Raw genomic sequence first — 26646 nt, 5'->3', positions numbered from 1 at the left:
AGACAGGCCTCACCTCCGCCCCAGCGCATCAGAATGGCTTGTCTGCCTCCGGCCTGGAGCTCCCGGAGGTGGAACCCGGGAGGGAGCCTGGGAACCCCTTGAGCAGGCGAGCTGACCTGTGACCCCACGTGTTCTGCAGGAAGAGCACCGAGAGGCCAAGCTGACCCTTCGGCCCCCAAGCCTGGCTGCCCCCTATGCCCCTGTGCAGAGTTGGCAACACCAGCCGGAGAAACTCATCTTCGAGTCCTGCGGTTATGAAGCCAATGTGAGTAGCCTCTGCCCTCCCAGCCTGGCCGGTCTCCTGCTTTCCGTGCCGGCCGGACCCAGGGCCCCCGTGGTGTTCTCCACTCCTCAGCCGCTCCCAGCACCTGGGGGAAGGGGGACTCCCTGGCCAGGACGGGGGAAGGGAGTCACTGGGAGAGGGAGCCCCCTGACTGTGGTCCCAGATTGGCTGGTGGCCCCATGTGGTAACGCAGGACTCCTAAGCCGGGCCACTGCTCGCTCCCACAGTATCTGGGTTCCATGTTGATCAAAGATCTGCGAGGGACAGAATCCACGCAAGACGCCTGTGCCAAGATGCGGGTAGGTTACCGTGGGGGCGGCTAGGACGCAAGGCGGCAGATGGCGGCACCACCTGCAGCCACAGGGGCCCTGCCACGCTGCGTGCGGCTGAGGGAGGCCGGGCCTAGCCCCGAGAAGGTGAGTTGACAGGCCTCCCGTTTCTTGTAGAAATCCACGGAGCACATGAAGAAGATCCCCACCATCATCCTGTCCATCACCTACAAAGGTGTCAAGTTCATCGACGCCTCCAACAAGGTGTGCTTCCCACAACTGCTGTTGAGGGGGGAGGGGGCGCCCTTCCTCCCCACACACCCCCCGCCTCCCCGCTAGCTGGGTATCTTCCCTAGACGGTCCCTAGCCCACTACCCCTCTCCATCCCCCCCCCAGCCCAGGTACTTGTCTCTCACGCACCCACGTATCCTGGTTCCTGGGGCCCCGCCCGAGGGACAGCTTATCTTCCCCAGCATGGGCTCCACTGGCCACTTATCTGCTCACGGGCCTTTAACGCTGTGATGCACTTAGCGAGCATAGGACACCGCCAGGCCCTGTGCTTGGGACCCCACCCTGGAGAGCAGAGTGGGCTGGGTGTGAACATTTGCCCCCTCAGTTGCCATGGTCAAGGGTGGAGACCCCAACCCTAAATCAGACAAGGTGAGATGCCACCCCCACACCGAAGAGATGGGGGAAGTGGCGTTTGGCTGACGCTAGGATGGGATAGGAAGGTGGCAATGGTGAAGGGACTGGGGTGTGCCCTCAGGGATCCCAGGAATTCCAGACCCTGCTTTCCCCGCAGAACGTCATCGCAGAGCACGAGATCCGGAACATTTCCTGTGCAGCCCAGGACCCGGAGGACCTCTGTACCTTCGCCTACATCACCAAGGACCTGCAGACCAGCCACCACTATTGCCACGTTTTCAGCACGGTGGACGTGGTGGGTGGAGTCCGCAGCTGGGCACGGTGGGGGGTCCTGTGCTGCAACAGCCCCAGTGCAGTGGGTCCTGGCACCCGGCTGGCACTTAGCAAAGGTCTGTTCAAGAATGAACATCACTCCAGCCCCCTTTATCTGGCACTGAGACTAAAGCACACAGGACGACAGTGGCTTGTCCAGGGTTCTAGTGACAGAGGCTTTCCTGCGTCTGGCTGCGTGTCTGTCAGGTCAGCCAAGGCTTCATCTCCCTGGGCTCTTGGTCGACCATCCATCCTAATTCCCGCCCTCCAGCTGGGCCATCTCCCTGAAAAGCCCTCCACCTCCCTCCTGGGGACAGTAAGTTTTCTTCCCCCAGATCCCAGCTTAGGCGGGGTTCTGGCGCTGCTGGGCTGAGGGGAGCTGTCACACACGCTGCCCACAGGGAGTGGATGAGTGACCTTGGTGGCTGCCCTGAGACAGGGCCTTTGTCCAGGTCCCTGCTGCCCCCGTGAGAGTAGCTGGTTCCAGGGTCTTCCCGGCCTTGCCCGGGAGCTCTGTGCTTGCAGCCTCCTGGCTCTGCCACTAGCTAGCCGTGTGACCCCGGCTCCTCGTCTGCGCAAAGGGGATAGAGTGTAACTGACTTCATGGGGTTGTTCTGAAGGTGAGATGAGGAAATCCTCCCAGGGCACATCCTTCCCGGTACTCTTACCTGTAGCTCATCTTCCCGCATCAGTCAGTTCTGCTGTAACGTGGCGTCTGTGCTCCTAGAGAGCACCACGCCCTGAAACCACACGGGAAGCACCAAGGCTCATGGGGAGATGAGGCAGGGGGTACAGCCCTCAGGAACCTAATACGAACACCCACACCATTTTATCCATGTTAAATGGTTAAGAAATACATAAATGCTACATAAACATGGCGCTCTGCCTTGAGAAGGACCCGAAGTCGGCTTGTGGAAGCATGTGCCTCCTGCCAGCCTGTGTGCCAGAGGGAGAGAGAAAGAGAAGGAATAGAGGACAGAGGGGTGCACAGATGGAGGGGAGGGCGCGAGCCGGGTGGCCCTGGGAAGAGCTGCCGCTTGATTGTTACTGTCAGGGGTGGGTCCCATAGGAAGTTGAGCTGCCAGGTGGGGGTGGCACGTTTGCTGTGTATTCCCAGGCAACGGGGGTCAGCAGGGGAGTCTTTGCATTCGCCTCGTGTTTCTCTCCAATGAAATCACACATGAGGAAACACAAAATGTGTGTTTTGTTCAGATTGTTCCCTAATGTATCAGTCACCTCGGGACAAACTTCTGCTTTCAAAGCAAGCGTTCCAGCAGATTCCCTGCACTCTTGTTACCTGTGCAATGCTGCCTGGGCCTGTGCTCAGGCGCATGAGGCCAGGGCAGGTGTTAGAGGCAGTGGTTCCTCCATCCCATCTCTCACGTTGTGCTGTTTTCTCCCAGAACCTGACCTATGAGATCATCCTGACGCTGGGGCAGGCGTTCGAGGTGGCCTATCAGCTGGCCCTACAGGCCCAGAAGTCTAGGCCGATGGGGGCCTCTGCTGCCGAGATGATCGAAACAAAATCTTCCAAACCGGTGCCTAAGCCTCGGGTCGGCATGAGGAAGTCAGCAGTACGTGGGCCCCGGGATTTGAGGGCTCGGGGTGGAGCGGGCGCAAGGAGGGTCTTCTCACGCTTCAGGTGGCCGGCCCCTCAGGACACGGGCCTGTGCGAGCCGGCCTCCGTAACGCCACCCCGTGTCTGTGTCTGCTTTGCTCTGCACCCCAGGTGCCGCTGCCCCCTGATAGTCGCTGTTGTTACTGTCACACCTGCCCCACCCATCGTCCTTCTTACCTCCCGCTGCCGTCTGTTAGTCCTGGAGTCAAGGTCTCTGCACCTCCTGCTGTCTGTGTGTCAGTCTCCCCGAAGTGACCGTGAGCTCTCTGAGACTCTGGTGCCCGCCCCCGGCCCTGCCTGCATGCCCGTCTTTCCTGAGCTGCCGTCCCACCATCCCTGTCTGTGCTGTAGCTTCTGTTTCTCTGCCGTATGTCCTCCTCTCCAGAGCTCGCGGGTGCCCACTGTGGTCTTGCCCGGGGTGAGCTCTCTGGCCCTGCCAGAGGGACCCGAGGTTTGGGGTTTCCAAACTCCTTACCCCCTTCCTGCCACCGAGAACAGCTTTGGGGCTTAGTGCTCGGTGCTCAGGTAGGGCAAGGCTCCTTTAACTGAGCAGCTCCAAGAAACCCCCAGGAGAAGTTGCCCCTGGAGAGCTCAGAGGCGGCCCTCCCGTGATGCTCCAGGGAAGGTGCCCCTTCTGCCACCCCACCCCAGGGAGCTTGCTCTTTGGCTGAGGAGAACAGGGCTGCCCCCATGGGGTACTGACGCCAGCATGGCCCGGGAGGCGGGGGACAGCGGGCCCTGTTGACCCCTGGCCCAGGTGCAGCGCTCCCTCTGACTCTTCACCCTCTTCCTCAGCAGCTGGAACCACCTGATATGGACCCAGATGCCCAGTCCCATGCCAGCGTCTCCTGGGTTGTGGACCCCAAACCAGACTCTAAGCGGAGCCTCAGCACCAAGTATGAGACCACTATCTTCTAAGCACCCACCCCGTCTCCACTAGTCTCATGTGCCTTGCCGTCCGTCTTTTCTGCTCTTCTCAACTCTCCTTCCAGCTGCTGACGCCAAGGTCCCACCCCCACTGGGACCTCTCCTCCCGGGGCGGCAGCTTTAGACACTGCACACTCTCAGCTCGCACCTAACACCACCGGACACTGTGAATTCCCCCCTTGGGCGAGGACAGCTTGGCGGGGGGGCAAGTTGCCTTTGAGGTGGGCACCAAGAGGGCCTCAGTGGGCGGGCACTGTGGATCCTGAGGTGGGCGCAGTCTCCAAGCAGAGTCCACACGGCACTGGAGGCTGCTCCCTCTGATCGGCCTGGGCTCCCTGTTGGCTCTCCTCTCCCGTCTTCCGAGCCACGGCTGGGTGCCGTTGCCAAGAGCTAACTGCACCTTTCCTGACACAACCAACCACTGTGACCACGTGGGGCCAGAATCCCCTTGCACTCTGCTAACAGCTGGCCTGCGGCCCATCCCTTTATCCTCTGCTCTAAGGTGCTGGCCTCCCCCTGTGAGACCCTCAGCTCAGCGATGTGGCTTGACCAGGGTCAGACCTCTTTCTGTGAGGGCCCAGGGTCTGTGCCAGGTCCTAGGGCACATGCCTGACTCCAAACCATGGGGCTCTGAGCATCTGAACACCCACAGGCTGGCTCCACGCAGCAGGTGTCTTGGTCCTGATGGGTCTTGCACTGCAAGGAATGGGATGGCTCCTCACGTCTTCGCCGGGGAGTCCCCGGCTGGCTCTGGAGTCTGGCTCGAGGAAGAGGAAGGCCTTCCTGTAGGAGCCAGCAGGAGGGAGGCCAGTGCCCTGCATACACCGTGCACCTTCTTCCCTCAGAACGGAGCTGCTCAAGGACAGGGACCTGGGCCGAGCAACATCCGTTGTCCTCCAGGAGCTTTCTGATGCTTCTCCACGATGTGGGGACCAGAGATAGTCAGCTGGCACCCGGTCCCTTCCCTGATCGACCGCCCTCAGCCTCTTGACTCCTGAGAAGGAGTCCATCACCTCAAAGCAGTTCAGCAGCTGGGATGGTGGAGTTGAGGCTTTCAAAAGGCCCACGTTCTTGCGTGAGGGCAGGTCAGCTTAGATGGCGGGAGAGGAGAGCCGCAGTTTCCGTGGGAAGAAGCACTGTGCACGTAGCGTGGCCCAGTAGGAGAGCCAGTAAGTTGCAGCGGTTGCTTTATGAGTTGAAACCCAAGTCGACAAGCCGGGGTGGGTCCTCCTACCTGCCTGTCCTCGTGCCTTCCAAGCAGATGCGCTGAGCCACGGAGGGTGCTCAGGGGAGGCTGTAAGGGACCTTCTGTTCTGCTTCCGTGTTTCCTTTCAGCTTCCTCCACCTTGTGCAGGCCCCTTTGGTTAACCCTTTCCTCCCCCCCCCCCCCCCCCCCCCGTTGTGTTTGCTTCTGCCAAGCTGAGCCACCGAGGAACCAACTGTGCTGCGGAAACAGCCGTGGGGAGCGCAGGCTCCCACCGCCGCCGCCGCTGCCACCACCGTCTCAGCTGCAGCTTTGAAGACGCAGGCCCCCACTACTGCCCGTAGGACCTCCTCGCGGCTGCATGGTCTGGGCCTGCCACCGCCAGGTCTCGCCGCGTGAGCCCTGCCCTGGTTGCGGAGCAGCCCTCCAGGCCTCTAGCAGATGAGGCTGGAACTCCAGAGGGCCAAGAAGTGACTTGTCCAGAAAACATTTTTTAATAGAAAAAAATTTTTTTATAAAGTGAACTTTCAACACTTGGCTCAACCCTCTAGGTTAAACTGCCAATCTTTAGACAATGGCCATAGGGTCAGAGGACAGCAGGCCTCTGTCCTCACGCTGGGGTCTTGGCGTGCTTGGGCAGCTCTGAGAGAAGGTAGTGGGTGAATTGAATCTGCTCCACAGACCTGCCAGTCAGCTGCTCTTCCTTCTGAGCCACACGGCTTCTTGTCCCCGCCTGGAGCTGGGGGCAGCCCGTAGAGGCGCCTGGCAAAAGCAGAGGCTTCTGGGGTTCCAAACGTGAAGGTCCGGGGCCACGCGGAGTTGCACAAGCAGGTCGCGGTGCCCGAGCTCTGGGCTGCTCCTCCGTCTCGGACCCGGCGGTGGCCAGAGCGCTGCCCTGGGCTGCCTGGCCACAGGCTCTCTGGTGACCTCAGACTGTCTGAGTCGAGGCAGAAAGGAGAAGAAGCAGCTTTGTTTTGGGCATTAATGGGTAGGTCGGCTAAGGTGGCTGCCTGCTGATTTGTGATTTGTCTAATCAGGTCTGTGTGATTAGGACTCACTTTGATTCTCTGAATTATCGGTTTGATTGTCATCCTTTCAGCTGCTGGGCTCCCCCCTGGCTCCAAGGGTAGAGAAGGCTGAATCAGGTGACAGTTTGATTCTCCCCGAGTGTGGCCTTCAGGGCAGGCTGGCGTCCGGGTGCTGCTGCTGCCTGAGCCCTCCTGCTGGCTGGCTTTGCTTTTCACCTTTGGTTGCATTGCTCCTCCTGGAGGTAGAGGCAGAGCCAGAGGGACTGTTCCTGTGAGGCTGGGCCAGGTCAGCTGCCTGTCCAGCACCTTCCAGAGCAGAGCCTTTCCTCCCACGGGGCCGCGAGCAGACCTTCCACTTTGCTGGCACAGTGCAATCTGGTCCCAGGATCAGTAGTCCAGGCTTCAGTAGCGCCGCTCTCTCTCTCCCGGCAGGGGCTGTGAATGAGCAGGGAGCGCCCCGGCGCACCTTCACAGCCCTGTGGTCGGCCAGCAGTGGAAAGCTGGGCCGCGTCTTCCTGCTGACCTGAGGCTGGGCCCTGTGGGTTTCCTTTCCGCTGAGCCGTCCACACCGCAGGCCTGGGGAGTCACATCCCCTCTCACTGATCCTGCCCTTCTCGGTACTAAACAAGGACCTCGATACCGGGAAGTCTGACTTCACGTCCTGCTGCTTCCAGGGCCCGTTGGCTTCCACTGAGCAGTATTCAGCCCCTACTTCCTTCCAGGTATGGACGAGGAACCCCAAGCTGGGTGGGTAAACCGCGGCTCCTGCTGCAGTGCGAGTGCTGTGCCCTCTTCCTCCTGAGGAAGGCCGGTCTCCTCTAAGCAGCCCTCTCTTGGTGGGTGGTGGGTCCATTAAGAAAACTGTAGACACTACGATGAGTTCCTCAAGCTGTCTTTTTGTTTTTAAGTCATAGGTAGGTGTCTCCTCCCCTTGAAGCTGCTATATCTTCTTTATTTATTCAGGGTGTTTCATGTTGGAAAGCCTTGGCTGATCTGCTCTGGCTCTGGATTTTGTTTTGAGCTTGGTTTATTTCTCAATAGCCAAGAAAGGAAGGGACTAGATATTTCTTTTTTACTCCTCCTCCGGGACAGGTACTCTCCCTCCCCTAGAAAGAAAAATTTTAACACCAGGACAGGCTTCACGTGGAGAAAAGTCCTGCTTCTGCACGTGAGCACAAGCCCCGCAGTGTGGCAGCCCCGTTCTGAACTGTGCAGGCCGTTCAGGTGGGACTTGAGATAGGTCAGTACCTGCCCGGCCACAGGCTCTCTGCTCCGCCCTTCTGCTTGCAGCTACTCCGAGCAGGGCTTCCCTTCGACAGGCTCTGCATTTGCAACGCTCGCATCCCCCCGGGGCCCCCAGCTTCGACTCTGGGGAGTCCCCGGAGAAGTCTCGGGCTGAGCAGACTGGTCTGCCCTCGGCCTGTGTTGTGATGCCCGGGCCTGCAGGACGACTCTCAGACGCAGTTCACAAAGTGGTGTTGCTAATGGTGTGGCAATGGGACTGAATTGTAATAAAACGTTATTTAATCTTTGTCTCTGTATTTTGATACTTGAATGACTTCCCCTTTTATTTTACTGTGCATATAATTGTTACTCTGTCCAATTTTGTCTAAATTACAGACATCTTGTGGTACCAAACATAACCGATCTGTGCAACAACATAGACTGACCTCACTACACGAGAGAGAGTGTAAATATTCCTGGGCTTTCGGCTTTGGTTTTGTTATTTTCGTAACTGTACAACTTAGAACAGACTGAATTAATAAATGAGAAGCGACATGAAACCAACCTTACTTTGTGGAGTCTGAGTTGGAAAGTTTCTTGATTGTTCTCCGGCAGAAGTGCAGGCACAGGCCAGCCGCCGGCTCCAGGGCGGTAACAAGGATCCGCTGTTTGGCTGGGACAAGTTTGGGGATTCCGCTCCGTCCAGCCCTCTCTAGTCATCGTTAACCCTGCTCCAGTGCAGGGGCCCTGCAATTCACCTGCCCCTCCTCGGTCTGAACACCAAGCAGGGGCCACATCCTGGCCTGGGCTGGTCACCCACAGATATTTATTGAATGTCGGTGTACAAGGCAGTGTGGGGACTGAGAGCTACGGAAGGCGAGGCTCCCTTCAGGAACTCAGTTTGATTGTGGAGGTTAAGTTTTAAACAGACACGACTAGCTACCAGCCCAAAGCCACACCGTGAGACCCATCAGACAGTCCCGGGCTGTGGGGACTGGGAGGGATGCGGTGCTCGAAGAACCGGAGCGGGTGGTGCCTGGGCTGCTATTCAAAGGAGGGTTGGAAAGGCACAAATAACACTGACATCCCTGTCGTTGGTGGAGCACCCGTGTTCCAAACCCTGCTGGCAGCTTTACAGGCAACCCGCCCCATCAGCCCTCACACCTAGCCGGGTACTGTCTCTATAGAAAAGAAAACCGAGTCTCAGAGAGGTTAAAACGCCTGCCCAGGGCCAGCTGGAGGGGCCCCTAGAAACCATCTAGTCCGGTGGTGTCAAGCTATCCTCAGAGCCCCTCGTCACACTCCTGCTTCAACCTGAGCTGCCGAATTCTGCACACTCTTACTCATGAGTTTCTGTGAAATATTCCATTTGTTAAAGGGCTTTACAAGAAAAGCATTGATTCTCACCCAGTACCCAACTGTATTTATGAAGAAACCAAGGCCCAGAACAGGGAAATGATTTTCTCTTAGCCAGCCAGCTAATGGTGGAGAGAGGACCAAAACCCAGCTTCTTCCGACTTGGGCTTCTCAGGCCAAACTGCATTGAAACTGGGAAAGGAGACTGAGGGCCGGTGGAGGGCCTCACGTCCTAGACGGGGCGGGGGCATCATCCTCACCCACCCCCCTCTGCCCCCTGGCTTTGGCACCAATTTCTTAAGCAGAAGAAACGTTACAGCAAGAGAGGAGGTTTGGTCATAATTGGAGTCACCGTTCCTCAGGAAAGGGTACCGGGTGGGACACACTGCCACCTTCACGATCCCTTCTGGCATCACTCACCAGCGTCAGGTGTGACTCGCTCTGCCCAACCCCAGGACTGCAGTGCTGATCCCACCTTGGGGGCCCGCTGGGTGGAGGAGACAGACCAGTTCCCGTTGGGCGCCCGGGCCTGCCATCCGGGCCGCAGGCACGCTGCACCTGACCGAGTGGGAGCCAGAGCAGGACAGAAGGGAGTGGCGGGAGGACTGTGTGGGGCGGCCTCACAGCAGGGGTGGACAGGACACGTCCCACAGGACGGCATCGGTCCAGCCCGTCTCCACCCCTTGCCTCCCCATCCCCTCTGACTCGCTGTGCTCAGTGCATCTACACACCGGCCTCCTCGGGACCTGGAGGCGGAAGCAGCCGCCAGGAGTCGGGTCGTGTCGTAGAGCGGATGGTGCAGTGCACACGGACCAGGGCTCCTCCCCTTGCCCCGCTTCACAGATGCTCCATAGCCCAGGCACCCGGGCAGTGGGGGTGTCAGGACGGAAGGCTGAGTGACCAGGCCACTGAGGAGGCGGAGCTCTGCCCACGGGAGCACTTTCTAGGGCAGCTCTGGACGCCCTCTTGTCGGCCTCGGCACCTCTGGCTTCCGACCCTGCGAGAGTCTAGGTCCCCTGAAGCCCAGTGGACGGGCTGGCTGACCTTTCAGTATCACCAACTCACAGCACCGGCCGTTACCAACCAACAGCCACGGGGGCAGGGGGTCTCAACTCCAGTGCGCAGCACACCCCCTGCAACTCTGTGACTGCTTTTTTCGGGACTTGGCTATTAGGAACACTGTTATAAACAGGCATGTACCAAATTAAAGAATTTCCCTAACACCATAAAATATTTATTATTCAGTAAATGGAGTTGGGACAAGCAGGTAGCCATGGGGGTGGTGGGAACGGTGCAGGGACATTTCTATTCCTACTTATACCAAAATAAATTCCAGATGGTTCACATATTTGAATGAAAAAAAAAAATTAACCCCAACAAAGCTATTGATAGAAGAAAATGAGAGACTTTTTCATAATCTTGGCATGAGAAAAGTCTTCCCAAACATGTTACATAATCTGAGTCCATTTTCTTAAGGATTAATATATTCAACTATATAAAAATCAAATAGTTCTGCAAAGCAAAATGCACAATTAAAAAAACAACTGAAAATAATGTCTGCACCACATGTAACAAAGGACAACTTGACAATAGCTATCAAAAGTAAACGAACTTCTATTTCCAGGAAGATCAAGTAGATGGACCTTCCCCTATTCTCACAAGTAAAATTAAAACCGTGGCAGAAACACCAGTGGGCACAGACAAAGCCCAAACAAAAGCCTGCTCTCTCTAGCCAGAGGACCAGAAAAAGGTAGCCTAACAAGACAGAAAGCTTTTAGACACAAACTGCTCTAGTCCATCCACACATCACAGAAAAAAACTGTGGCCCCACCCTTCACAGGCCAGCAAAGGCCAAATGGGGAGCCTAGATGTACCCCCTCACCACGTGACAAAGTGCCCCAACACCCACTGGGGTGGTGTCAGAGGAGGCCTAGTGGGGAACTTGCAATCACCCGGCAATAAGGAGGCTGCTCTTGACAAACACAATAACAAAAATGAAGATCTCAGTGGATGGGCTCAACAGCAGAATAAACAAGAAAGAGAAGAATCCACAAACTAGAGGATAGAACAATAGAAATTACCCAACTGGAAGAGCAGAGAAAATAGATTAGAAAAAAAAATGAATAGAATCTCAGGGACCTAACAAAAGATCAAACATGTATGTCATCAGAGTCCCAGAAGGACAGAAAGAGGGTGGGGCTGAAAGAGCCCTCCGTGAAATAATGACTGAAAATTTCCCAAATTTGGCAAGAGACACAAACCTACAGAATCAAGAAGCTGAGCACACCCCAAACCAGATAAACCAAAAGAAATCCATGCCAAGATACCATCGCAATTAAATTTCTGAAAATGAAAGACAAAGGAAAAATTCTTAAAAGCAGTGAGAGAAAAATGACATCTTACCTAGGGGCTTCCCTGGTGGCGCAGTGGTTGAGAGTCTGCCTGCCAATGCAGGGGACACGGGTTCGAGCCCTGGCCTGGGAGGATCCCACATGCCGCGAAGCGACTAGGCCCGTGAGCCACAATTACTGAGCCTGCCCGTCTGGAGCCTGTGCTCCGCAACAAGAGAGGCCGCGATAGTGAGAGGCCCGCGCACAGCGATGAAGAGTGGCCCCCACTTGCCGCAACTAGAGAAAGCCCTCGCACAGAAATGAGGACCCAACACAGCCATAAATAAATAAATAAATAAAATTTAAAAAGAAAAAATGACATCTTACCTATAGGGGAAAAGTAATTTGAATGACAGTGAATTTCTCAGCAGAATTGTGGAGGCCAGAAGGAAGTAGTATGATATTTTTCCAGTGCTGAAAGAAAAGAACTGTGACCCCAGAATTCTATACCCTGCAAAAATATTCTCCAGGAATGAAGAGGAATCAAGACATTCTCAGATGAAGGAAAACTAAGGAACTTAGTCACCAGCAGACCTACCCTAAAAGAATGGTGAAAGTTTTCTAAATAGAAAGGAAGTGAAGAAAGAAAGAAATGAACCTTGGAACATCAGGGAATGATGAACAAACACGAAGCAAAAATATTGGTAATACAATGGACTTTCCTTCTCCTACGGAGTTTTCTAAATTATGTTTGATGGTTGAAGCAAAATCCTAACGCAGTTTAATATCGTTCGAAATGCAAGTAGAGGAAATGTTTAAAACAATTATCTTTTAAATGAGGAGGATGAGGGGATATAAAACAACGTAAGGTTTCTATACATTACTTGAACTGGTAAATGATGACATCAATAGACTGTGGAGAGTTATGTATATACGTAATACCTAGAGCAAACACTAAATAAAAGAGTTATTCAAAGAGATAAACTCACAAACACTATAAGTTAAATAGAAATGGAATTTTAAAATGTTTTTAAGTAACTCACAGGGAGACAGGAAAAATAGAAAAATGAAAACAGAATAACTAGAAAACAAAAAATTAAATGGCAGACTTAAGCCCTAGCATATCATAATTGCACAAAATTTAAACAGTCTAAAAACATCAATTAAAAGACAGACTGGAGGAGATTAAAAAACATGAGCCAACTATATGCTATCTATAAGAAACCCACCTCAAATAACAATAATATAGGCAGGTTGACAATGAAAGGATGGAAAAAGATATATAATGCAAACATTAATCAAAAGAAAGGAGTGGCTATGTTAATATAAAGTAGACTTCAGAACAAAGAAAATTATAAGAGAGAAGAGGGTACTATATAATGATAAAAGGTCAATGCACCAAGAAAACATATCAATCCTAAATGTGTGTGCACCAAACAACAGAGCTGTAAAATATGTGAAGCAAAAACTGAGTTAAAAAGGGAAATAGACAAATCCACAAATGCTATGGACTGAACTGTGCCCCTCCAAAATTCATATGTTGAAGCCCTAACTCCCAATTTGACTGTATTTGGAAATAGGGCGTTTAGGAGGTAATTAAGGTTAAATTGGGTCATAAGGGTGAGATCCTAATTCAGTAGGATTACTGGCTTTACAAGAAGAGGAAGAGAGAGAGAGAGAGAGAGAGAAAGAGAGAGATCAATCTCGCCAGACACAGGCACCAAGGAAATGCCATGTGAAAACACAGCAAGAAGGTGACTGTCTACAAGTCAGGAAGAGAGTCCTCACCAGAAAATGACCCTGCTAGACCTTGATCTGGGGCTTTCCAGCCTCCAGAACTGTGAGAAATAAATTTCTACAGTATATCGTTACGGCAGCCTAAGCAGATTAATATCAATCCAACAAATAGAGCTGGAGATTCAACTCAGTTAGAAACTCTGTCAACAGCTGGTAGAACAACTAGAGAGAATATCAGCAAGGATAGAGAAGAACTCAACACCATCAACCAACAGGATCTCACTGACAGTATAGAACACTTTGGCTAACAACAGCAGGATGAACATTTTTTTTTCCAAGTGCCCAAGGAACATATACCAAGATAGACCATATCCTGGGCCAAAAATAAGCCTCAACAAATTTAGAAGAATTAAAATAATACACAGTGTGTTCCTGAACCACAATAGAATGAAAGTAGAAATCAATAACAGAGATTACAGAAAATTCTCTAAAACACTTGGAAATAACACACTTCTAGGTAATCCATGAGTCAAAGAGAAATAAATCTCAAGGGGAATCAAAATAAATACTAAACTGAATGAAAATGAACATACAACATACCCAAATTTGTGGGACAAGGTAATGTAGTGCTGAGAAGGAAATTCATAGCAGTAAATGCATACACTGGGAAAGAGGAAAAGTCTTAAATCAGTAATCTAGGCTTCTACCCTCAAGAACCTCAAAAAAAAAAAAAGCAAAATAAACACAAAGCAAGGAGAAGGAAGGAAATAATAAAGATAAAAGCAGAAATAAATGAAAATGAAAACAGGAAGTAGGAAAAAATAAAACAGAGAGCTTATTTTATGATATGATCAATAAAATTCACAAAACTGTAGCTAAACTGACAACGAAAAAAAGAGAGAGAGAGAGAAGACAGATTACCAATATCAGGTATAAAACAATGGTTACTGCTACATACCCTGCAGACATCAGAAGGATAATAATAGAACACTATGCACTAAGTCTAAACATGTAAATTTAACAACTTAGACTAAATAGAACAGTTCCTCAAAAAACATACACTATCACAACTCACCCAATGTGAAATAGATAATTTGAGTAGCACTGTAAAAATTGAATCCGTAATTAAAAAAAAAACTCTAAGCCCAGATGATTTCACTGAAGAATTCTACCAAATGTTTAAAGAATAGTTAATACCAATTCTACACAATCTGTTTCAGAAAACAGAAGCATACGAATGCCTCCTAATTCATTTATTCTATAAGCTAATATTACCCTGATGCCAAGACCAACAAAGGAAATACAAAGAAAGAAAACTATAGACCAATACTGCTCTCATGAATGTAGACACAAAAAAATTTGTAACAAAATATTAGCTAATAGAATTCAGATATATATAAAAAGAATTATACATCATAACCAAGTAAAGTTCATTCCAGGGCTGCAAGGCTGACCAATATTTGAAGATCAATCCATATAATCCAACATATTAATAAGCTAAAGAAGAAAAATCATATTATCTTACCAACTGATGCAGAAAAATTTGGCAAACACCCATTCATGATTTTTAAAACACTCAGAAAAACGGAAATAGAGGGTGAGTAATAGCTCCCTAAAGATGTCCACATCCCAATTAGTCAACAGAACCTGTGAACATGTTACCTTATGTGGCAGAAGATAATTTACAAGTGTGATTAAAATCAAGGGTCTTATCCTGGATTATCTAGAACAGCCCAGTATAATCACCAGGGCTATTAAAAAAGGGAGGGGGGGGGAACCTTCAAGATGGTGGAGGAGTAAGACGTGGAGATCACCTTCCTCCCCACAAATATATCAGAAATACATCTACATGTGGAACAACTGCTACAGAACACCTACTGAACACTGGCAGAAGACCTCAGACTTCCCAAAAGGCAAGAAACTCCCCACGTACCTGGGTAGGGCAAAAGAAAAAAGGAAAAACAGAGACAAAAGAATAGGGATGGGACCTGCACCAGTGGGAGGGAGCTGTGAAGGAGGAAAAGTTTCCACACACTAGGAAGACCCTTCACTGGTGGAGACAGTGGTGGGCAGGGAGGGAAGCTTTGGAGCCATGGAGGAGAGCGCAGCAACAGGGGTGGGGAGGGCAAAGCTGAGATTCCCACACAGAGGATTGGTGCCGACCAGCACTCACCAGCCCGAGAGGCTTGTCTGCTCACCCGCTGGGGCAGGTGGGGGCTGGGAGCTGAGGCTCGGGCTTCAGAGGTCGGATCCCAGGGAGAGGACTGGGGTTGGCTGCGTGAACACAGCCTGAAGGGGGCTAGTGCGCCACAGCTAGCCAGGAGGGAGTCCGGGAAAAAGTCTGGACCTGCCTAAGAGGCAAGAGACCATTGTTTCGGGATGCACGAGGAGAGGGGATTCAGAGCATTGCCTAAACGAGCTCCAGACACGGGCACGAGCCGCGGCTATCAGCGTGGACACCAGAGACAGGCATGAAACACTAAGGCTGCTGCTGCAGCCACCAAGAAGCCTGTGTGCAAGCACAGGTCACTATCCACACCTCCCCTCCCGGGAGCCTGTGCAGCCCACCACTGCCAGGGTCCCATGATCCAGGGACAACTTCCCCGGGAGAACGCACGGCATGCCTCAGGCTGGTGCAACGTCACACCAGCCTCTGCTGCCGCATTCTGTACCCCTCCCTCCCCATGGCCTGAGTGAGCCAGAGTCCCCTCATCAACTGCTCCTTTAACCCCATCCTGTCTGAGCGAAGAACAGATGCCCTCAGGCGACCTACACGCAGAGTCCGGGCCAAATCCAAAGCTGAACCCCAGGAGCTGTGCGAACAAAGAAGAGAAAGGGAAATTGCTCTGTGCAGTCTCAGGAGCAGCAGATTAAATCTCCACAATCAACTTGATGTACCTGCATCTGTGGAATACCTGAATAGACCACGATCATCCCAAAATTGAGGCAGTGGACTTTGGGAGCAACTGTAGACTTGTGGTTTGCCTTCTACATCTAATTTGTTTCTGGTTTTATGTTTATCTTAGTTTAGTATTTAGAGCCTATTATCATTGGTAGATTTGTTTATTGATTTGGTTGACTCTTCCTTTATATATATGTGTGTGTGTGTACACACACATATATAATTCTTTTTTCCCTTTTCTCTTTTTGTGAGTGTGTATGTGTATGCTTCTTTGTGTGATTTTTGTCTGTATAGGTTTGCTTTTACCATTTGTCCTAGGGTTCTGTGTGTCCATTTTGTTTTGTTTTGTTTTAGTATAGTTTTTAGTGCTTGTTATCATTGGTGGATTTGTTTATTGGTTTGGTTGTTCTCTTCTTTCTTTTTTTTTTTTTTTTTTTTAATTTTAATATTTTTTTTTTTTTATTACTTTTTTTTTTTTTTTTTTTTTTTTTTTTTTTTTCTTTTTTTTTTTTTTTTCTCCCTTTTCTTCTGAGCCATGTGGCTGACAGGGTCTTGGTGCTCTGGCTGGGTGTCAGGCCTGAGCCTCTGAGGTGGGAGAGCCAACTGCAGGACACTGGTCCACCAGAGACCTCCTGGCCCCACGTAATATCAATTGGCATGAGTTCTCCCAGAGATCTCCATTTCAACACTAAGACCCGGCTCCACCCAACGACCAGCAAGCTCCAGTGCTGGATACCCCATGCCAAATAACTAGCAAGACAGGAACACAACCCCACCCATTAGCAGAGAGGCTGCCTAAAATCATAATAAGTTCACAGACACCCCAAAACACACCACCAGATGCAGTCCTGCCCACCAGAAAGACAAGATCCAGCCTCATCCACTAGAACACAGGCACCAGTACCCTCCACCAGAAAGCCTATACAACCCACTGAACCAACCTTACCCACTGGGAGCAGACACCAAAACAACGGGAACTACGAACCTGCAGCCTGCGAAAAGGAGACCCCAAATGCAGTAAGTTAAGCAAAATGAGAAGACAGACAAATACACAGCAGATGAAGGAGCAAGGTAAAAACCCACCAGACCAAATGAAGAGGAAATAGGCAGTCTACCTGAAAAAGAATTCAGAGTAATGATAGTAAAGATGATCCAAAATCTTGGAAATAGAATGGAGAAAATACAAGAAAGGTTTAACAAGGACCTAGAAGAAATAAAGAGCAATCAAACAATGATGAACAACACAATAAATGAAATTTAAAATTCTCTAGAAGGAATCAATAGCAGAATAACTGAGACAGAAGAATGGATAAGTGACCTGGAAGATAAAATAGTGGAAATAACTATCACAGAGCAGAATAAAGAAAAAAGAATGAAAAGAATTGAGGACAGTCTCAGAGACCTCTGGGACAACATTAAATGCACCAACATTCAAATTATAGGGGTCCCAGAAGAAGAGAGAAAAGAAAGGGACTGAGAAAATATTTGAAGAGATTTTAGTTGAAAACTTCCCTAATATGGGAAAGGAAATAGTCAGTCAAGACCAGGAAGCGCAGAGAGTCCCATACAGGATAAATCCAAGGAGAAACATGCCAAGACACATATTAATCACACTATCAAAAATTAAATACAAAGAAAAAATATTAAAAGCAGCAAGGGAAAAGCAACAAATAACATACAAGGGAATCACCATAAGGTTAACAGCTGATCTTTCAGCAGAAACTCTGCAAGCCAGACGGGTGAGGCAGGACATATTTAAAGTGATAAAAGGCAAAATCCTACAACCAAGATTACTCTACCCAGCAAGGATCTCATTCAGATTGGACAGAGAAATTAAAACCTTTACAAACAAGCAAAAGCTAAGAGAATTCAGCACCACCAAACCAGCTTTACAACAAATGCTAAAGGAACTTCTCTAGGCAGGAAACACAAGAGAAGGAAAAGACCTACAAAAACAAACCCAAAACAACTAAGAAAATGGTAACAGGAACATACATATTGATAATTACCTTAAATATAAATGGATTAAATGCTCCAACCAAAAGACACAGACTGGCTGAATGGATACAAAAACAAGATCCGTATATATGCTGTCTACAAGAGACCCACTTCAGACCTAGGGACACGTACAGACTGAAAGTGAGGGGATGGAAAAAGATATTCCATGCAAACGGAAATCAAAAGAAAGCTGGGGTAGCAATTCTCATATCAGACAAAATAGACTTTAAAATAAAGACTATTACAAGAGATAAAGAAGGACACTACATAATGATCAAGGGATCAATCCAAGAAGAAGCTATAACAATTGTAAATATTTATGCACCCACATAGGAGCACCTCAATACATAAGGCAAATGCTAACAGCCAGAAAAGGGGAAATAGACAGTAACACAATCATAGTAGGGGACTTTAACACCCCACTTTCACCAATGGACAGATCATCCAAAATGAAAATAAATCAGGAAACACAAGCTTTAAATGATACATTAAACAAAATGGACTTAATTGATATTTACAGGACATTCCATCCAAAAACAACAGAATACACATTTTTCTCAAGTGCTCATGGAACATTCTCCAGGATAGATCATATCTTGGGTCACAAATCAAGCCTTGGTAAATTTAAGAAAACTGAAATCGTATCAAGTATCTTTTCCAACCACAACGCTATGAGACTAGATATCAATTACAGGAAAAAATCTGTAAAAAATACAAACACATGGAGGCTAAACAATACACTACTAAATAACCAAGAGATCACTGAAGAAATCAAAGGGGAAATAAAAAAATACCTAGAAACAAATGACAATGAAAACACGATGATCCAAAACCTATGGGATGTAGCAAAAGCAGTTCTAACAGGGAAGTTTATAGCAATACAATCCTACCTCAAGAAACAAGAAACATCTCAAATAAACAACCTAACCTTACACCTAAAGGAATTAGAGAAAGAAGAACAAAAAAAAAAAAACCCCTATGTTAGCAGAAGGAAAGAAATCATAAAGATCAGATCAGAAATAAATGAAAAAGAAATGAAGGAAACGATAGCAAAGATCAAAAAAGCTAAAAGCTGGTTCTTTGAGAAGATAAACAAAATCGATAAACCATTAGCCAGACTCATCAAGAAAAAAAGGGAGAAGACTCAAATCAGTAGAATTAGAAATGAAAAAGGAGAAGTAACAACTGACACTGCAGAAATACAAAGGATCATGAGAGATTACTACAAGCAACTCTATGCCAATAAAATGGACAACCTGGAAGAAATGGACTAATTCTTAGAAAAGCACAACCTTCCGAGACTGAACCAGGAAGAAATAGAAAATATAAACAGACCGACCACAAGCACTGAAATTCAAACTGTGATTTAAAATCTTCCAACAGGGCTTCCCTGGTGGCGCAGTGGTTAAGAATCCACCTGCCAATGCAGGGGACATGGGTTTGAGCCCTGGTCCACGAAGATTCCACATGCCAAGGAGCAACTAAGCCCGTGCGCCACAACTACTGAGCCTGCATTCTAGAGCCCACGAGCCACAACTACTGAAGCCCGCGTGCCTACAGCCTGTGCTCCACAACAAGAGAAGCCACCTCAATGAGAAGCCCATGCACCACAATGAAGAGAAGCCCCCACTCGCTGCAACTAGAGAAAGCCCGCGCACAGCCACAAAGACCCAATGCAGCCAAAAGTAAATTAAATAAATAAATAAACAAAAACAAAAACAAGAAACAACCAAAAAAAACAAATCTTAAAAAAAAAAAATCTTCCAACAAACAAAAGCCCAGGACCAGATGGCTTCACAGGAGAATTCTATCAAACATTTAGAGAAGAGCTAACACCCATCCTTCTCAAACTCTTCCAAAATATAGCAGAGGGAGGAACACTCCCAAACTCATTCTACAAGGCCACCATCACCCTGATACAAAAATCAGACAAAGATATCACAAAAAAAGAAAACTACAGGCCAATATCACTGATGAACATAGATCCAAAAATCCTCAACAAAATACTAGCAAACAGAATCCAGCAGCACATTTAAAGGATCATACACCATGATCAAGCGGGATTTATCCCAGGGATGCAAGGGTTCTTCAATATATGCAAATCAATCAACGTGATAGACCATATTAACAAACTGAAGGAAAAAATCCATATGATCATCTCAATAGATGCAGAAAAAGATTTCGACAAAATTCAACACCCATTTATGATAAAAACCCTCCAGAAACAAGGCATAGAGGGGACTTACCTCAACATAATAAAGGCCATATATGACAAACCCACAGCCAACATCATTCTCAATGGTGAAAAATTGAAACCATTTCCACTAAGATCAGGAACAAGACAAGGTTGCCCACTCTCACCACTATAATTCAACATAGTTTTGGAAGTTTTAGCCACAGCAATCAGAGAAGGAAAAGAAATAAAAGGAATCCAAATCGGAAAAGAAGAAGTAAAACTGTCACTGTTTGCAGATGACATGATACTATACATAGAGAATCCTAAAGATGCCACCAGAAAACTACTAGAACTAATCAATGAATTTGGTAAAGTAGCAGGATACAAAATTAATGCACAGAAATCTCTTGCATTCCTATACACTAATGATGAAAAATCTGAAAGACAAATTAAGGAAACGCTCCCATTTACCATTGCAACAAAAAGAATAAAATACCTAGGAATAAACCTACCTGACAAAAGACCTGTATGCAGAAAACTATAAGACACTGATGAAAGAAATTAAAGATAATACAAACAGATGGAGAGACATAACATGTTCTTGGATTGGAAGAATCAAAATTGTGAAAATGACTATACTACCCAAAGCAATCTACAGATTCAATGCAATCTCTATCAAACTCCCAATGGCATTTTTCACAGAACTAGAACAAAAAATTTCACAATTTGTATGGAGACACAAAAGACCCCAAATAGCCAAAGCAATCTTGAGAAAGAAAAATGGAGCTGGAGGAATCAGACTCCCTGACTTCAGACTATACTACAAAACTACAGTAATCAAGACAGTATGGTACTGGCACAAAAACAGAAATATAGATCAGTGGAACAGGATAGAAAATCCAGACATAAACCCATGCTCCTATGGTCATTATCTTTGATAAAGGAGGCAAGACTATATACAGTGGAGAAAAGATAGCCTCTACAATAAGTGGTGCTGGGAAAACTGGACAGCTACATGTAAAAGAATGAAATTAGAACACTCCCTAATACCATACACAAAAATAAACTCAAAATGGATTAAAGACCTAAATGTAAGGCCAGACACTATAAAACTCTTAGAGGAAAACATAGGCAGAACACTCCATGACATAAATCACAGCAAGATCCTTTTTGACCCACCTCCTAGAATAAGGGAACTAAAAACAAAAATAAACAAATGGGACCTAATGAAACTTAAAAGCTTTTGCACAGCAAAGGAAACCATAAACAAGATGAAACGACATCCTTCAGAATGGGAGAAAATATTTGCAAACGAAGAAACGGACAAAGGATTAATCTCCAAAATATACAAGCAGCTCATGCAGCTCAATATCACAAAAACAAACAACTCAATCCAAAAATGGGCAGAAGACCTAAACAGACACTTCTCCAAAGAAGACATACAGATGGCCAACAAATGCATGAAAACATGCTCAACATAACTAATCATTAGAGAAATGCAAATCAAAACCACAATGAGGTATCACCTCACACAGTTCAGAATGGCCATCATCAAAAAATCTACAAACAATAAATGCTGGAGAGAGTGTGGAGAAAAGGGAACCCTCTTGCACTGTGTGTGGGAATGTAAATTGATAAAGCCACTATGCAGAACAGTATGGAGGTTCCTTAAAAAACTAAAAATAGAACTACCATATGACCCAGCCATCCCACTACTGAGCATATACCCTGAGATAACCATAATTCAAAAAGAGTCATGTACTGCAATGTTCACTGCAGCACTATTTACAATAGCCAGGACATGGAAGCAATCTAAGTGTCCATCGACAGATGAATGGATAAAGATGTGGCACATACATACAACAGAATATTACTCAGCCATAAAAAGAAACGAAACTGTGTTATTTGTAGTGAGGTGGATGGACCTAGAGTCTGTCATACAGAGCGAATTAAGTCAGAAGAGAAAAACAAATACCGTGTGCTAACACATATATATGGAATCTATTTTAAAAAATGGTTCTGAGGAACCTAGGGGCAGGACAGGAATAAAGACACAGACGTAGAGACTGGACTTGAGGACACGGAGAGGGGGAAGGGTAAGCTGGGACGAAGTGAGAGAGTGGCATGGACATATATACACTACCAAATGTAAAATAGCTAGCTAGTGGAAAGCACCCGCATAGCACAGAGAGATCAGCTCGGTGCCTTGTGACCACCTAGAGGGGTGGGATAGGGAGCGTGGGAGGGAGACGCAAGAGGGAGGAGATATGGGGATATATGTATACGTATAGCTGATTCACTTTGTTATATAGCAGAAACTAACACAACACTGTAAAGCAATTATACTCCAATAAAGATGTTTAAAAAAAAAGGGGGAGGGAGGAGGGTCAAAGTAAGAGAGGAGACACTATGAAAGCAATGGTTTAGTGATGTGCTTAGAAGCTGGAGGAAAGGGCTACCAGCCAAGGAATGTGCACAGTCTCTAGAAGCTGTTTTAGTTTCCTAGGGCTACTGTAACAAAGCACCACAAACTGGGTGGCTTAAACAGATAATACATTTGTTTTATCTGAGGTACAAGTCTGAAATCAGGGTGCCAGCAGAGTTGGTTTCTTCTAAGGCTCTGAGGGAGAATCTGTCCCATTCCTCTTTTCTAGCTTCTGGTAGCCTGAAGTAGACGGCATTCTCCCTGATTCTTCACATTGTTGTACTTCTGTATGTGTCTGTCTCTTCATGTGACACATGTCTGTTCATAAGGACACCAGTCAGATTGGATCAGGGTCCCACACAATTCCAGTATAACCTCACTTTAACTAAGTACATCTATAATGACCCTATTTACAAATGAGGTCACATTCTGAGGTATTGGGGGTTAGGACTTCAACATATGAATTTGGGGGCGGGGAGTGGGGGAGACACAACCCATAACAATTACCTATGTGATTAAGTTGATCTTAAAAAGGGGAGATTATCCTGGATTATGTGAGTGGGCCCTAAATCCAATCAGAAATATCCTTATAAGAGAGAGGCAGAGGGAGATTAGATATACACAGATGACGACCATGGGACCCTGAGGTGACCATGGAGGCCTAGACTAGACTAATGCAGCCACAGGTAAAGGAATACCAGCAGCCAGTAGAAGCTGAAAGAGGCAAGGAACGGATTCTCCCCTACAGCCTTCAGAGGAAATATGGCCCTGCCAACACTCTGATTTCAGCCCAATGAACTGATTTTTGATTTCTGCAACTAGACACTAGTGATAGCTGCACAACATTGTGAGTGTACAAAATGTCACTAATGGTAAATTTCTATATTATGTGTATTTTACCACAAATCAAAGTATATATCCCTCAAACTGTGGGCAGGATTGAATGGAGCTATCTTTCTTTGTTGAGGTCAGGATCCCTGTCTCCTCCACATGGAAGTACAAGAAAATCAACTCAAAATTTCTAAGAAATCAATCGTTCCGGATTTTAATTATGAAGTACAAAGCAAAGTTCTATTGTCAGCCCAGTATCTGCACCCACCAGCCAGGCAGTCCTCTTCTCAGGAACCCCTTCAGAGCACTTCTGCCTCTAAGATAAGGAGGCTTCTAAAATATGGATTTTTAACAAATTCAAATAGTTGCAAATCAGACTCCATCTAGGCAAGCCTCGCTGTCTATTAAACACATCCTTTTTCTGGGCTTCCCCATCTTGAGGATGTCCAGCTACGAGATTGGAAACTGAACAATCCAGGCCCTCCAGCTTTTCTGGTCATAGTAAAGGTCCACTGTTGGCCTGGCTCTGTCACCCATCTAGGCTCTACTCTCTAAAAAAGGAAGTCAATCAGGAGAAATCCTGGGCTAATGGACCTCAAATCCCCCTTCAGATGTTCTTCCTAGACTTCCTAGATGTTCTTCCTATATTCAGCTCCCTCCATCTCCTGAAATGGTGAGAACATTGATTGTCTTCACCCTACCTTGAGAGCAGGTGAGTGAGTTTCCATTTTCTCTCTTATCCATTACCAAAAAAGGGCCAAATGTGAAGGGAACATTTCCTCATTTCTGCCATCCTAGGTCAGGGCTGGTCTGCTGCGGTCTGCCCGAGAATGAGGGGCTGGATCTCAACCAGCCCAGGAAACAAGCCCAGGTCCTTCCTAGAACAGCTCTCATTTGTGATGCCAACAGCAGAGCTCACAACCACAACTGCCAGGGACAGTCCCAGTCTGGAGGTGGGAGGAAGGGAGGCGGGTGTTCCACACCGGGACGCCCACATGGCCTCTGTCGGGAAGAACAGGGGCTTCTAAGCTTAGAGAGGAGGGAACAGGAGACTCGCTCAGCCACTCAGCTAGAGAACAGGACCAAGGATAAACCTGACCAAACCAGTCACTGATCCAACTGGCCAAGACTGAACTCTGGACACCTGAGAGAGAGAGAGCACAGGAACTCGGACCTGTCCTCAGCAGGACGCACGCTATGAGCCAACATGCATTGTCATCTGGCCCCAGCTAGCGCCCTGCTTCGGAACCCCTGCAACAGAAGAGAAAGCTGAGGCTCCCACTCTTCCTGACCTCTTGTGGCATCATTTGAAACCTTCAGGGGAATTTGGTCCTGGAAATGAGGTTTCTAATAACTTTTTTCAGTCACACCCAATCCTGAGAACTGAATTAGACAAAACAAATTTCTGACTTCCAGAAATACACTCACATTTTGGATAATTCCACAGAATTCTCAGAGCCCTCAGAGCAATGCTTTACCCTCAGAGAAAATGTTATATGTTATAGTACCTGCGTGTCTTGGCTTCTCAGCTTTGCGTGCTGAAGGCAGCACCTGGAGGAAAACCCAGGGCCTGCCGGCTGCTCACTAGTGGGGGGCCGAGGACACAGGGCCTGGCCACGGCTGCCGCACAGGAAGCGTGGGGTTTGCTTGCAGTTCAGAAGTTTATTAGTGAATGAGTTTGGGCCAGCCAGTGTTTACACGCTTGGTCACTGCAGCGTAGTGTACTGGCTGCAGACGGGGAGAGGGCTTGCTGCTCTGCTGGTCACTGGTGATGTCACCCCAAGAGAATGATGGGCTTCTCTCCTGGGTCCAAGGTACTAGGGCTTGGAGCCAGTGCCATCAGAGAGACCCCAGTTCTGTCTCCAGTGCCTGGGCTGGGGGGATGAGGGTTTTTAAGATCTCCGTGTAGTAGGGGCCAAACACCTGCTGATTGTGGTGTGTTAAGTTGACGAACTTTTGGCCCAGTTCTGCCAGCTCTGCCTCAATGAGGGTAAGGCCTCCAGGGAGGTCTAGCAGAGACCGCTGCACACCAAGAACCAAACAGCATTTGAGGAACAAGTGGATCCGCTGATCTGTGAGGAGGAATAGACAGTGAGAAGGGAAAGAGCAAACAACTTTCAGGCAGAAACACTGCCCCCTGCACTCTACTCACCCAAGTTCAAGGTTAACTGAGATATTCACTGACCTACCCACTCACCTAGACATAAGGAAATTTGTTTTGTTTGGGGAGGGGGCTGCTACCTAACTCCCAAGGACAAAGCAAAGATCCAAAACTAGTGGGCTAGCACATTTCTATTCAAAAGATTCCTTAAGTATTCATCAGTTAAATCCTGGTATTTGACATAACAGGAGGATCTTTGACTGACCCTTCAGATGGCTGAGGTTAAGAGGAAGGTCAAGTTCATGGCCACCATTCCAACATGGGACAGGGGAAATCCCTGCTTTGGGAACATGTCCTCCAGCCTAATTCGGCATCAAATTCTTGTTGGCAGGGAGTGGGTGTCACATGCCTTAGACTGCAGCCAAAAATGACCCAGAAGGCCAGGGATGACTTAACCAGATTGGCTGGACAGTATGCCACACCTAGAAGCCATGAATTCCCGGTACAAATCTTCCTTAAACCATAGAGTCAGTCTTTAAACTAAAAGGGATATATTTGCAACCCAGCATTATGCAAAAACTAAAGCCTACACAGTGACTTGCCCAATCATCATGCCCTTTATTGTTAAATGGTTCAGTAAGCACCTTCCAGGGTTGGGATCGGCTCTCCCCTCAACATTCTCACCACCCCACAGGCATGCTCACCAATGACACTGTGGACACAGTTCTCCTTCCTGGTGATGTTCTGGAGCTCTCCTATCAGCGATGCTGTGTTGTCGCTGCTCAGAGCAGCAAGGCCCATGTTCTCGAGGCTCCGATGGATTTCCTGAGACACCTGTTCACTCACAGTCAGCACAGCCTCCTCCTCAGGCCTAGACCATGAAGGAGAGTAAGCTGGTACCCAGGGGTGGCCCTGAGCCCCGAAGCTCCACACCAGAAGTCGGGCCCACGTGAGGGAGATGCCCAGCCACCCTTCTGCCCTCACCGCAGGCCCTGGAAGCACAGAGCCCAGTGGGCAGGGTCAGTGTCTTCACTGTTACCCTCCAGATACTGACTTCTTTCTCTGTATGATACCATGTTCTTCTTCTTAGAAAACAAGATAAACTATAAAATCAACTCTGGACAAGGGTTTCATACCCACTCAGTATTCTTTAGCCCCATGGGATTTATTTATATATGCACATTTTTAACACTTTCTTGGACATTTTCCATAGTCATTTGTCCTACTCTCACCAATTACAATGACAAACCTGGCCTTCTGATTCCGCTTTGTCCTTTGGT

The 26646-nt window shown here is 48.0% G+C and overlaps 2 protein-coding genes across 13 annotated transcripts in view; one reads left to right on the top strand and one right to left on the bottom strand.

Moving 5' to 3' along the window:
* ANKS1A (ankyrin repeat and sterile alpha motif domain containing 1A) overlaps positions 1-8074 on the top strand; it is a 193571-nt gene extending 185497 nt beyond the window's left edge. For 2 of the 9 annotated variants that reach the window (XM_036868296.1, XM_036868299.1), the window contains 6 exons: positions 140-265; positions 511-582; positions 730-816; positions 1355-1492; positions 2913-3083; positions 3926-5455. In XM_036868296.1, the coding sequence (XP_036724191.1) occupies positions 140-265; positions 511-582; positions 730-816; positions 1355-1492; positions 2913-3083; positions 3926-4045 (714 nt within the window). In that variant the 3' untranslated portion in view covers positions 4046-5455. The other 7 variants (XM_036868293.1, XM_036868291.1, XM_036868298.1 and 4 more) reach the window with 7 other exon arrangements.
* Positions 8075-24912: 16838 nt separating this feature from the next.
* TCP11 (t-complex 11) overlaps positions 24913-26646 on the bottom strand; it is a 29047-nt gene continuing 27313 nt past the window's right edge. For 2 of the 4 annotated variants that reach the window (XM_036869487.1, XM_036869485.1), the window contains 2 exons: positions 26071-26237; positions 24913-25337 (listed from right to left, as the gene is read on the bottom strand). In XM_036869487.1, coding sequence (XP_036725382.1) covers positions 25105-25337; positions 26071-26237 — 400 coding nt within the window. In that variant the 3' untranslated portion in view covers positions 24913-25104. Of the gene's footprint in view, positions 25357-26070; positions 26238-26646 lie in introns of all 4 variants that reach the window. The other 2 variants (XM_036869488.1, XM_036869486.1) reach the window with 2 other exon arrangements.

This window comes from Balaenoptera musculus, chromosome 11 (assembly GCF_009873245.2).
Source record: "Balaenoptera musculus isolate JJ_BM4_2016_0621 chromosome 11, mBalMus1.pri.v3, whole genome shotgun sequence".
Classification (NCBI taxonomy): Eukaryota; Metazoa; Chordata; class Mammalia; order Artiodactyla; family Balaenopteridae; genus Balaenoptera; species Balaenoptera musculus.
Note: the sequence above shows the minus strand (reverse complement) of the source record. Positions and strands in the feature narration are given on the sequence as shown.